Source organism: Chinchilla lanigera, unplaced genomic scaffold, assembly GCF_000276665.1.
Source record: "Chinchilla lanigera isolate Chin_1 unplaced genomic scaffold, ChiLan1.0 scaffold00019, whole genome shotgun sequence".
Taxonomy (NCBI): domain Eukaryota; kingdom Metazoa; phylum Chordata; class Mammalia; order Rodentia; family Chinchillidae; genus Chinchilla; species Chinchilla lanigera.
This window is the reverse complement of record NW_004955420.1, coordinates 1027711-1040887: the sequence shown is the minus strand read 5'-3', so window position 1 is coordinate 1040887 and position 13177 is coordinate 1027711. Positions and strand designations below refer to the sequence as shown.

The following is a 13177-nucleotide window of genomic DNA, read 5'->3' as shown; positions in this document are numbered from 1 at the left end:
AAAATGTGAAAATATATTTACAAGATTAGCATAACACTGGTTATGGTTACTGTGAGAAGACAAAAATAAGAACTGGATGGTTATAGCAATTATATCTTAACCCCCCCAAAGCATCTGTGCTTTGATTGCTGGAGCTCCATATGGTCATAAAACAACAACAACAATAAGTTACTGCTGAGACAAAAAAAAAAAAAAAAAAAAAAATAGTTCTGTGAACCTTTCCCATTATATTTGTTGTGCTATGCTAGTCTTCACTCATTTGTCTAAGAGACTTTATTAAATTCCCACTTTCATTGTTATTTGGCTATGTGTAGTTCTTAGTGTTTGCTGAATTCAGTATTTTGAGTGCCAGTTGGGCAGCCAGCTAAAGTGAAATATGTGTAGTGTATCTGTTCATTGTAATAATTAAAAAGTAAATCTCTGAAAAAAGCATATTAATACTTAGTTTCAATGTTATTATTCTTAACATAAGTTTAGATGGGAAAAAAATGTTGACTCTTCCTTTCCAAGAGTAGCTTGGATTAGAATTGTTCATTTCCATTACTTCTTCTAAAAGTAGTTACTGTTGTTTAGGGCTCAATAATGGTGTAAAATTCAAATACATTCAAATACCTTTGGGAATGTCCAAATTGATAAATATAGAAATGCCTGCTTAGACTCCTGTACTCCTTGATCATACTTTTTACAAAGTTCTTTGTTGCTATGCACCCCACCACAAGTTAAATCCCTTTTCTGCATTCTTCAACATTGATCTGTCATCTGAAGACCATTTTCTAAGGAGGAAAGCAATATAGTATAGGACACATCAAGTACATATTGTGAACTTCTGGGTTATTGGTGAATTGCCAAAATTATAACTATTAATTCCAAGTCTGTTGTTCAAATGAATGATAAATCTTTTGGGTGTTAAGATAAATGAGTCGAATTATACTGTTACAACTGAAAACAGTGACAAAATAATGCTGTTAGGAATTTCCCTGAATTTAAAGACTTTTTATCATTTTAACATAGTCTGTGCAATTCTTGTGCTCCCTTGTAAAAGCAGTTTGTTTAGGAATAGAAAACCTCTAAACTAGTAAAGTCCAGTGTTGCCGTGACAAGAAGCAAGTATTTTGCTACAGGATCATTAAGGGTACTAGTGAGAGGAACCACCACCTTTGATTCCTAGACCTATGTTTTCTACCTATGGGAGAAAACAACGATATGCTGAAATATATTGTAACCTATAAAGTAAGTCTCTGGGCCCACATAGTATCTTCTAGCAGGTGCTATAAACGAGTTTTCAGTAGGTTATTCTACACAGGCAAGCTGTTCAGGATTCCTGGGGGTAAGCGCCAGTTCTCGAGTGTCACCCATGTTCTCATTTTGTCTGTAAAACAAGTGCTTTAGAAGTGTTTCCATGTAAGAATGAGGCATGGTGTGAATCCAGAATTTTAGCAGAAGCACCACAGACAGGACAGACTGTGTGTAGACAGAGTCCATTCCAGTCAATCCAAATACCGCCTCTTCTGTGCTACAAAGGGTACAGTGTTATGAGGGAGCTAATTATTTCCTTTGGGAAATAATACATTTTTAGGAACCTATAGTGGTTTCCTGTGAGATTCTCAGTAGTGGCTATAGTCAGATCAGCCTGAGTGAGAGAAAATTTGTGTCACTGAGCCATTGACAAGAACTGGGACATCAACAAAAACAAGCTGAATGGTGGCACATGCACCATGCCACTTGGGCTGGTAATCCCAACCCTCTAGAGCTGAAGCAGGAGGATAACCATGAGTTCGAGCCAACCTAGAGTACATAGTGAGTTCAAGGCACACCTGGAATACATTGTGAGACCTTGTCTCAAAAAGGCAAAACAAGGCTGGGCGTGGTGGTGCACGCCTGTAATCCTAGCACTCGGGAGGCTGAGGCAGGAGGATCATGGTGAATTTGAGACCAGCCTGGGCTACAAAGTGAGCTCAAGGCCAGCCTGAACTGCACAGCAAGGCCTTGTCTCAAAAAAAAAACAAAACAAAAGGAAACCAACAACATAAAAGCAGAATAAACAAACAAAAAACCTCCAACAAAAGCCAAGCTGGATATCAAAGAGAATTATAATTTCTACCTGAGCATTGTCTTCGATGAGCATTCATATGCACACATTCTCCAATTACATATTCAGAGAGGTCTACCACTTCTCCAGATTTTATTTGGCAGCCTTTTTCATATCTTGTTCTTACAGCGTTTGTGTTAGTCAGTTTTCTACAGCTGTGATAAATATCTGAGAAAATCAACTTACAGGAGGGAGAGTTTATTTTGGCTCATAGTTTCAGAGGTTTCAGTCCATTGCTGGCTGACTCCTTTGCTTTAGATCTGTGATAGGCAGAACACGATGGTGGAAGGGTGTGATAGAGAGAACTGCTCCCCTCGTGGCCACTGGGAAGCAGAGAGAGAGTGAGAAAGCCTGTGCGGGCAGGTTTCCTTCTTCACTTTTGTTCTCTCCCTAGCCTATTGGCTGGTGCCACCCACATTCATATCTCTCCCCTCAGTGCACGGTCCCACATGCCAGTCATCTCTGGAAATATCCACATAAGCATCCCAGAAGTGTGTTTTACTGGTTTCTTAGGGTTTCTCAAGCCAGTGAAGTCGACAGTCAGGATTAAACTTTAGTGTCCTTGACCTTCCAGCCAAACTCTTTTATCTAAAATCATTGAAAGCTTTCTATTCTTTCAGGCTAGTTCATAAAATTCTCCCCATTTCCTGCTATTATTCAGGGCCACCTCTGAGTGGGGCATCATATAATGCATAACCACCTAAAGGTATTGTGAATTTTTTCTTCATAATCACTTGGTAATAAGGATATTCGTCATCTCACCCATTGGTATGCGCTCAGTGGGGGGAAAGTGTCAATGTAGGAAGAGAAGGGACTCTTGAGTCACAGCCACTGTGAGTCTGAACCACTTAATACAACTTTTTTATACCTTTAGGATTTGCTCAAGATGAACTCATATATGCTACTTTCACTTGATGATGGAGTGCTTCTTGCGTACCCAACTTCATGATTTGATGGGTCACATAACACCCCAGTTGACGATGGTGTTATTTGCTTAGATGGTGTAATAATATGACTAAGAGTTCAGTCTCAGGAAAGGGATGTAGCTCAGTGGTACAGCACTTGCCTTGTATCTATGAGGCTCTGGGTTCAATCCCAGCACACACACACACACACACACACACACACACACACACACACACACACACACACAACAGTCTCTACCAATCTGTACCAGTCCGTCTACCAGGAGCCAGTAACTCAAGGAACATGGTAGCTTAAGAATGTTGAGTGTTGGGGTGGGAGGGGGAGGAAGAAGTAGAAAGAAAAGTCTTACCTACCTAAACAAGTCTGATTCTTTTAAAAATAGATTGAGAAACAAAATTCAGAAATTAGGACTAAGAAAGTACTGTAGTGATAAGCTACAGTACAAACTTTTTTTCTGTGCCTACATTTGCATTATTGGTGTACAAATTGGTGTGCAAATTTTGTACACCAATAATGCAAATGTAGGCACAGAAAAAAAGTTTTCTTGTAATTCTCCCTATTGAGTGCTGAGTTTCTTCTTCTTCTTCCTCTTCAGGCTGTATCATGGACAGAGTTTAGAGTCACTAACTCTGCCATACCCTTCGTTTTAGTTCATCCTTTGCTTTCTTAGCTCACTGTGTATCTCAGAATTTAATGATCAGAGTGCTCTGTCTAGATTTACATATACCAAAATGTTTTTCCATTTCACTTTTTATTGTAAGAAGTCACGAAGTACCAGAATGCCATGGACACATCACTTAGTTTTGGATACACTGCCTCTGGTTTATTTTGAAGCTAATCCTAGATATTATTTTACCTTCAAATATTTTATTATACATCTCTAAAAGCTAAGAACTACAAAAAAATCACACCTAAAAAGTTATTAATTCCTAAATATCCCATTGGTATCTACACTTTCTTAGTTTTGTTTTGCTTCATTGAATGTTATGGTTATTATTTTTGTTTTATAGTTTATCTAAGTCAGGGCCTGTGTAAGATCCACACAAGGAAATTGATTGATATATCTCTTAAATATATTTGTTTGTTTCTCACACATATGCTTGGATTGTGTGTTTATCTGCAATTTTTTGATGAAGAACTGGATCATTTGTTCTGTCAATTTTCTCATTGACTGGATTTTGCTGATTGCGTTTCCTTGTTTGACATGAGTTTTTGTTGTCTTTATTTCTTGAAACTTGATAGTAAGATGAGGAGGCTTGGTCAGATTTGGTTTTGGGTTTTTTTCTTCCTCTTTTTTTTTTTTTTTTTTTTTTTTGGTACTGGGAATCGAACTCAGGATGTTACACTTGCCAGGCAGGTGCTGTGCTGCTCAGCCATCTTCCCAGCCCTCTCTTATTTTTTTTTAATGAAACTGTTCCATAGGTGATGTTCTCGAAGACCACCAGGTAAATCTGTTCCCTTTTTTATAATATCATGTATGTTATCTTTCCCTTAATCCATTTGTTAAGGGAGTTAAAGTAGTGATAAGTAATGATTTTTCATTCCTTCACTGTTTTTTTTTTTTTTTTTTATAAAGCCTACAAGCTAAGAATGGATTTTACATTTTTAAATATTTAGGGAAAAAAAGAATAGTTTGTGATGCAGGAAATTTATATGAAATTTGTTTTAATAGTCTTAAGTAAACTTGCTTGGAACTCAGCCATGCTGAGGACAACTTTGTGTTTGTAAATTAAACGGCATTTTGGGCCTCTAAAAGGAAAACAAAAACATATTTATGTTTTAATCTGTTGTTATTATCTTTACTGATTCTTTGGCCAGTTAGAGATTATTTAAATTCTAGGTCCCTTTGATATGTGGCTAATAAATGGTCTTTGATAGCTTCTTCCTTTCTAGTATAACAGCTTGCTCTGAGTTCATGTTATACACCTCCCACTCTGGACATTGAACCACCTATTCTTCCAAGGAAGCCTATATTCTCCTAGGAATAAAAAAGACACCACATTCTAGTACTAGTAAAATCTCATACTACTGCAGAGCTCCATAGACCACCACATACCTAATGCCTCTATTACAAGTTTCCTGACCTTGACCTCTGCCTTCTTCCTCCTTGCTATTATCAAAATGATTACTGTCCCTACCAAAATAAATTTGTTCAAAGATACCTAACATTTATCAAATGATTTGTTTAAAAGTGAAGGATCAGAAGAAAATGTGTAGAATTGGCTTATAACACTCTTTCCCATCGCCACTTTCCAGCTCTAGTATCAGACAGTGCTTTAAGAAAAGATGAAAAATTGCACAAAGGTACAGTATGCTTGAGGGTTACCAGTGACACCACAGGCTTTTTTATTTAAGGACTGCAAATGACAAAGGGGAAAAGGATACCCATAGAATAGGAAAATATGACATTTACCATCTTAACCAAGTGATCAAAGTTAACATCATGAGTAATGAAAGCAAATCGCCATCATTTGCCACCTGACATGACACTTTTCAGAACCTATCATTCCCTCCAAAAATATATTAACCTAAATCATGAGAAAACAATGAGACAAACCCAAACTGTGGAAAATTCTATAACAGTAAATCTATACTTAGCAAAAATATCAATGTCATGGATGATAAAGGGTAAAGAAGCTGTTCCAAATTCAGAAACTAAATCAGTATTGGCAGCCAGATAAACACAAAGTGTGACCCTGGATTTAGAGAGATAAATTGCTATCAAAAACAATATTGAACAATTGGCAAATTTGAATATGGACTGTATATTGGATAATAGGCTATAAGTATTAAATTTCCCAATTTTAAAAAATAAACTGGATTTATAAGAGTATGTTTTTGTTCTTAGGGAAAACCTTCAAGTATTGCTGAAAAGTCGTGATCTAAGAAACTCTCAAATGATTCAGTAAAAATGAGAATGTATATGATAGTTTATTTTTACATTGCATATATAGAGGAAATATTTATGCGATTAAATGTTAACAATAAGTGAATCTTGGTAAAGAATATGGGATTTCATTGCATTATTTTTCCAACTTTTCTATCAATAAAGCTTATAAAAATTCCATTAAATGCCAAAGTAATCATTTCTATGTCTTTGACTCCTATTGTACATGTTTGTGTCTGGTATTCTGGGTGATTGTCCTTTAAGTCTGTTGGAATTTGAGATGCAGTAATGACATGTATGCTTTTAAAATAAAGGAATGGGCTCACTATTTCCTAGGCCTACAAGAAAAATTTAATTATAACAAACCTGTACTTTTTGCGCATTAAGCTGATGACCAGGTTTGTTTATATTGATGTCATCAGTAAAGTAGTGTTTGTTTTTTTAAAAAAATTATTATAAAAAATAAAACAACTTTCATAACAAAATAATAACAGCTAATTCATTGTGTATCATTATCTTCAAAGTAGTTACTCAGATTTTAAAAATCTTATTAGCAGTGAGCTAGAGACCAGAGTTTTCCCACTACATTGTTTCTAATCGTGAAAAATTGAAAACAATTTGTGTGTCCATTAATGGGAAAATAATTTCAGTCACAGGATATCCATGCACTTGTGTAGTGGTTAGATAGACTAAGGTAGGTCTACATTTTCTGATTTAGAAAGATTTCTAAGATATTGTTAATTAAAAAGAGCTTGCTGAAAAATACTTACCCCATTTGAAAAGCAATTATTTTTATTTTGGATTATTAATTATAAATGCCTCAGGATACATTATAAATAAGCCTAAGCTGCTTAATAATACAGAAAGGAGGCAACTTACACTGTACTTCTGTTTGTACTTTATATATTCATATTTTGGCATTTTAAATATATAAAATGTTAATGTATTACTGTGTATTTACACAAATCAATGTGAGTTGCATTTTAACTATGTAAACATTATAAAGGAATGGGTATAGTCTAATGAGTGAAAATAATATAATTTCTTCTAATAGCTGATATGCATTCAGGATGGTTACCTTTCCCTGCTGACAGAAACTGGTGAAGTCCGTGAAGATCTTAAACTGCCAGAAGGTGAACTAGGCAAAGAAATAGAAGGAAAATATAATGCAGGTGAAGATGTACAGGTAAAGATCTATGGGAAGACATTTTTAAACTATTTTATCGAAACTTTAGACTAAAGAAGTTTGCATGAAATACAACATATGAAATGTCTCTTAAAAGTACTGCTGAAATGTTGAATATGATCTTCAAAAGCAATTACCAAAGAAAGTACTGAAGTTCATTTTTTGCTGCATGGACACTATCAGCTCCATGTTTGCTTTGAAGAGCTGTGTAGTATAGAAGCTATTCTTAAGGATAGAAAAGGATGCTAAGGAGTATCAAAGAATGAAGGAGATGTACTCTGTTGCAACTTTCAGAAGTATAATATCTAGTAAGTGTTGAAATATTTATAGTTCTTTTACCTGTTCCTTAAAAGTTGTCTTGTAAAACCACAATTTGAGAAATTCTGTTTCAGAAAACTATATAAAAAAGTAGATTATTTGCTTTGGATTACTCCTTTTCAAAATCAATCTATATAAAATATTCACAAATATACAATCATATATGGTGAACTAAGTATATCTTCTATGTGATCGCCTTCTGAGTAACTTTTTGGCTGCATGTTTTCTTCTAGGTATCTGTCATGTGTGCCATGAGTGAAGAATATGCTGTAGCCATAAAGCCCTGCAAATAAATGAGAACATGAGATATGAACAAACTGGTTAGGTCTGGATCAACTGCAGATACAAAGTTTGGTTCTAATTGTCACCAAAGCTATGGCCTCCATAAGCCTCGTTTTCTCTCTCTCTCTCTCTCTCTCTCTCTCTCTCTCTCTCTTTCTCTCTCTCTCTCTGTTTTTAATTGTGCTGGGTTGATTTTGCAGGCAGTTGGTAACTTTTTAAAAAATCAAGCTGTATAATTCTTGTTTTTTCAATTTTATAGGTGTCTTTCCTTTAACATTCCTGTGGTTTTCAATATGTAAGTCCAAGAAACAGACAAGACAGCCTCAGCAGATATGATTTGTCTGAGGAAATCATTCCTGAATTTTAATTAAATTAATAAACCAGGGTTTTAAATCATACAATGTAGCATCCAGTGGTATTGAAGTACCACATTTAAATTGAATTGTTCTGCATTAATTTTAAATTTAATATCATAGAATATGTAGATTGGAATTGTCAGTTTTAGCCTATGTGTGGCAAACACAAATCTTTAAACAAAAATCATGTTATCCGATTGTCATTTACTTTGATGGCCATGTGCCACTACATATACTCACTAATACCATTCTTTGCAAAGTGTTACCCAACTCAGTATAACCTTAAGAGTGGTTTTAGTATCAGCTTATAGTTGACAGAGGGACACTGAACTGTTTGGTGAACATTAACAAGTCAGACTGTAAAGAATACACAAAGGAAGTTACTAAAATTGTGTTTTTTTATTTGATATCTTTATGATCGGCAAAAATACAGGAAGTGACTTTTTAGTCATTTTCATCTCCCAGCCTCCAACCCCAACACTGAAAGGATCACCTGCTTAACAGGATACTGTGCAGTATTCTTTTTCCAATCATGTTTGGTGTATGTTGATATTTATCAGTAACTGCTCCTTTCCAACTATTTTATGTAGAATTTTTTATGTTAAATATTTGTTACACTAAAACTGGGAATTCTTTTTTGTTTTTGTTTTTCTTTTGTATTTTTGAGACAGGGTCTCGCTATGCAGTTCAGGCTGGCCTTGAGCTCACTTTGTAGCCCAGGCTGGTCTCAAACTTGCAATGATCCTGCTGCCTCATCCTCTCCAGTGCTGGGATTAGAGGTGTACACAATCACACCTGGCTGGAATTCTTAACTTGATTTGGAATTCTTGACTTTAGTTAGTTAAATTTGTGCACAGTTTTGTCTAAAGTGAATTGAAAGTGAATCATGGAACAAATATTACTTATTTGAAAATTAAGTACATAAAATTTTTCTGATTGTCTTGTGACTTAATTCAGTTCCTGATGTGAACTATATAACTACAAAAGAATTCTATAAACTGAATTATTTAAAAAGTATTTTAGGTGACACTATTGCCTTTCTATTTATTCTTTTAGTCTGTATTATATTATTTTCAGAATTTTAGATACTGTTACAAGATTTGACTCAATAGCAATCATTATATTGGAGTGAAACTTGAAACAAAATCCCTATATCTCATTATGCCTTGTTCTCTAAAACTGGTTATGTGATCTCTCCCACAATGCTTTAGCCAGAGAGACATTTGTTCTTATCATCTAGAGGAAAGTATATCTGATACTTATCTAATCAGTGACTAGAAATTCCACTTGGGCTATAAGATTCCAAAGTTTTAGTTGCTTAATGTGTACACATTTTTAAGTCTTATCTTGGCCTAGGCAAACCCATTTGAAGATCCAAAGTATTTTAAGAGAAGTGTGAGAAAGAGAATTCTAAAGCACAAGAAATACTGAGATTGTAGTTAGTTGCTTTTAGTATGACATTTTAGCTTTTGCCCATCCAAAGCACAATTAATAATTGGGCTGAATTTTTCCCAGCATTCCAGTATCTACTACCCTGTTCTACTTTTTTAGTACTCTAATCTCTGATGTTTATCTTACTTGCTGCTGGATGATAGTTACCCAGAGAAAGTCCATAATGTTACTTATCTATGCTGCTTGCTGGTCATTCATCTGACCCCAGTTAGAACCATATTAGTGTTCTGATTTAGAATTAATTCTAGATTAGCATGCCCTCATTCTTCATAACTTGTCAAACTTGGCATAAATATATTTTAATTGTGATAGAAGGGTGTACAAATTATAATAATGCATCTCTATCTCCATACCTTGAATGGCAAAAACTATTTATGCGTGAATATTCCATTTTAAAGACTGTATGAAGTGTAAATATTCCAACATATGTATAGATTTTAAAGATACAGGATTGTTTATTTTCACATAAATCAATAGATGTTTCTGTAGAACAAAATATTTCATTTAGTAAAGCTTTATAAAATGTATTACAAGGAAGCAGGGAACATATATTTTTTAACATAGAAGTGACATTGTTCTTTTTTGACATCAGAGAAATGTTAAAAGTTGACTCCTAGTACTATTGTACTTTTTTGTAGCAAATGTTAAATATCACAAGTTATTATATATAAAATGTGGACTGCTGTGGTAATAGGTTATACAGTAACACACCATTTTTGTCTGTACACATTTCACCAATTTTTAGACAGTATTAGCAGGTTAAATATTTGTTTCTTTCTAGAACATTTATATTTCTACTGTGAAGATTGTTATGCTTATCTGCTACAAAGTTGTATATCCTCTCACATAAACCAAATCATTGCTGCTTTGACTTAGTATTTACATCATGGACCGAATTATGATATTTCTTTCATGCTTCCCTCCAAGGACTGTCAGTCATTTGAAGAAATTATTGTTAACTGAGCTCTTGACTCTGTTTCCCTTATTGGTTCAAATTTCTGTGCCAATATTTTATATAAATTAGCAAAATTTCTGCAGCCAGACCATATACCTTTAACAGGAGATGCTGCAATAAAATGTTTAGACTGTAAAGTTTGGGGACACAGTTTTTCATTACAGCACGATGTGAGTGTATGTATGTGCACACATAGCTTTGTACATTTATTCTTTTTCCAAAGTCCTTTCAATTATTAAAAGTACTGTAGTCTGGTAGTGCCTCAAATGTTGGTAATTTTTTTTTTTAATTTAAAACCTTTCTAGAATTTGTCTTTGTAGCTTAAGGTTTTTTGATTAGATTATTTCTAGTTGAGCTATAATTTGAATGCATTATTCTCAGGGCTGTTCATGTTAAGAGTTGAAGTTTCATTATTTTAAAGCTAACTGCCTAAAAGTATAAAGTATAAACCAAATTGTAATACTGTAATGCATACATATAAAATTCTTAATATCAACATATTTAAACTATATGCTGAGTATTTAAGAAAAAATGCAAACCTTAGTAGCAACTATACTGGAATTTTGCCATATTTTTCATTTTAGTATAGAATTCAGTGGTCTTACCTCAGAATCCTGTCTTTAGTGATATATTTGATAGCATTCCTTTGGCATGGACTCCAAAGATAGTTTCAGAGCAGACATTGTAGATTTTCAAACGTATTTAGGAACAAAGACTAAAAATTCGTAATGCTCTTTGGGTACCTTAAAATGTTTACATACTGAACTCTATTATATAAGCTAGGAACACATTTAGTATGTGGAAATATGGTTCTTAGGTAGTATAAGAGCAAAAATATAAGCATATTTCCATAAACAGTGTATTGTACTGATAAAGTTTTAAATTTTCCAATGTCACTTAACCAATATTTCAGAGCTTTCAAGGCTTTTTTCCTGCTAGTATTCAGAAAAGTAATAGGCAACAAAGACTTAAGAAAAATTCATGGCGGAAATCCTAAAATTGATGAAATTCAATCTATTAAGCTTAATCTATTAAACTTTTTTCTCTAAATTGGGTATATGGCATCATTATTAGATTTTAGCAGGAACATTTGGAGTTAGCTTGAGGAACACAGATGTTCTGTGGGAACACAGCTTGAAGTCACAGTGTAACTCAGTGTTTTTCCATTAAATAAACATCTGAACACCAAATTAACTACCAAGTGAGGTCAAGTGCCTGAAAAGTGCTGTATACGTCTAATAAACATGTTTTTTTTTTAATGTGAAAAATGCATGTATTAGCAATGCATACCAAGCTCTCATCCATTAGAAACATCCTTATTGCCAAACTTTGCTATTCGTTCAGTACTATTCTCCTCTCCTTATAACAGGTAGCAACCTGTTTTACAATAAAAAGATTTATTTATATGAAGTCCTTAAAACCATTTCTTGATATTGGTAGAATTAGGTTTGTCTCAGTTTAAGATTGCACTTTTAAAAAACTCTGAACACTAAACTATATTCAGTAGTGACTGAACAAATAAGTCATAGCTGTGATCTTTCTTGAGAGAAATTCTTTATTATGGTTAGATCTACTATAAATAAACAGTCTTGCTTATTACAAAGTGTAATGCATATTAGTAGTTCTGTACTGGTATGATAAAAATGACTAGTTCTATACTGTTACATGCTTTTATCCTCCTCCCCCAAAAGGTAGTTGAAACAAGATTGTCTAATCCATTGGCACTTTATTAGTAGTATATTTTATTTGTCCTAGATATAGGAGAACTTGTTTTTACTTGTAGAGATTCAGATGTTTTAGTCAAAACTTTAAAATTTTAAGGTGTATGGATATGATAAGTGTATTTTACATTTCAATTTCAAAAATGAGGAAAAATACAAATGTTAAATCTTTGGCTATACTAAAATATCCTTTAAAATGTAGATGATAAACTTATCAATTATAATATTTTGTTACATTAAAATATAATTGTCTGTTAACTTCATCAGTTACATTAAATAAAAATAAAAATTTTATCAGCTTGCGCTATTCCTGTTTATGTACATTCTTAAAGATGTTTTCATATTAGAAACATACTATTTTATGTGTGTATCACTTTTAAACTTCATTTTTACAGTAGTATCTTTTTAGATTCTAGATCCTCAGAAAGGATATTTAGCTTTAAGGCTAAGAATGTTAATCTCTAAATTCTAGTCTTAGGTTTAGGTATAATCTTAAATTTTTCATTGTTTGTAAAAATACAGAAAATAATCACCTGGTTCAGAATTCAACAGGTACAAAAGAGTGAAAATATCTTTCCATCTTCATTCGCTGCTGTGCACCCTTCCAGAAACATTTAGTGTGAAGAAGTTAATGGCTCCTCATCTCTGATCTCCCAAGGTCTGAGGTGTTCCTTCCCTACCAGTTGTGACTGCTCTTTTCTTCCCATGGTGACTAAGTGGTGTGATGGGTCTCCAAAGCAAACCCTTTACCCTTTTCCAATCTTCATATCTAATTAACATTACCTGAGCAAGTTCATCCCTGGGTGGCTCAGCTATTTCTTCCTTTTATGCACAATACTGTCCTATAACATCTCTCTCCTGGCCTGAGACATGCCAAGGTTAGCATGGAAGTTGTCCCCTCATATCCATGATCATTATTACTACTAATATCCTTAACCTTCCAAACAAAAAAGCAGAGTTGATTAGTAAAAGAAATACTAGATTAGTCTTGCAGCTGTTATCTC

General features: G+C 33.9%; 1 protein-coding gene across 1 annotated transcript in view; it reads left to right on the top strand.

Annotated features, from left to right (window-relative positions):
• Eif5a2 (eukaryotic translation initiation factor 5A2) overlaps positions 1-8087 on the top strand; it is a gene marked incomplete at its 5' end in the record, with an annotated part of 11593 nt that extends 3506 nt beyond the window's left edge. The window contains 2 exon segments of the mRNA XM_013513425.1: positions 6958-7089; positions 7641-8087. Coding sequence (XP_013368879.1) covers positions 6958-7089; positions 7641-7700 — 192 coding nt within the window. The 3' untranslated portion in view covers positions 7701-8087.
• Between the last annotated feature and the right edge of the window lie 5090 nt (positions 8088-13177).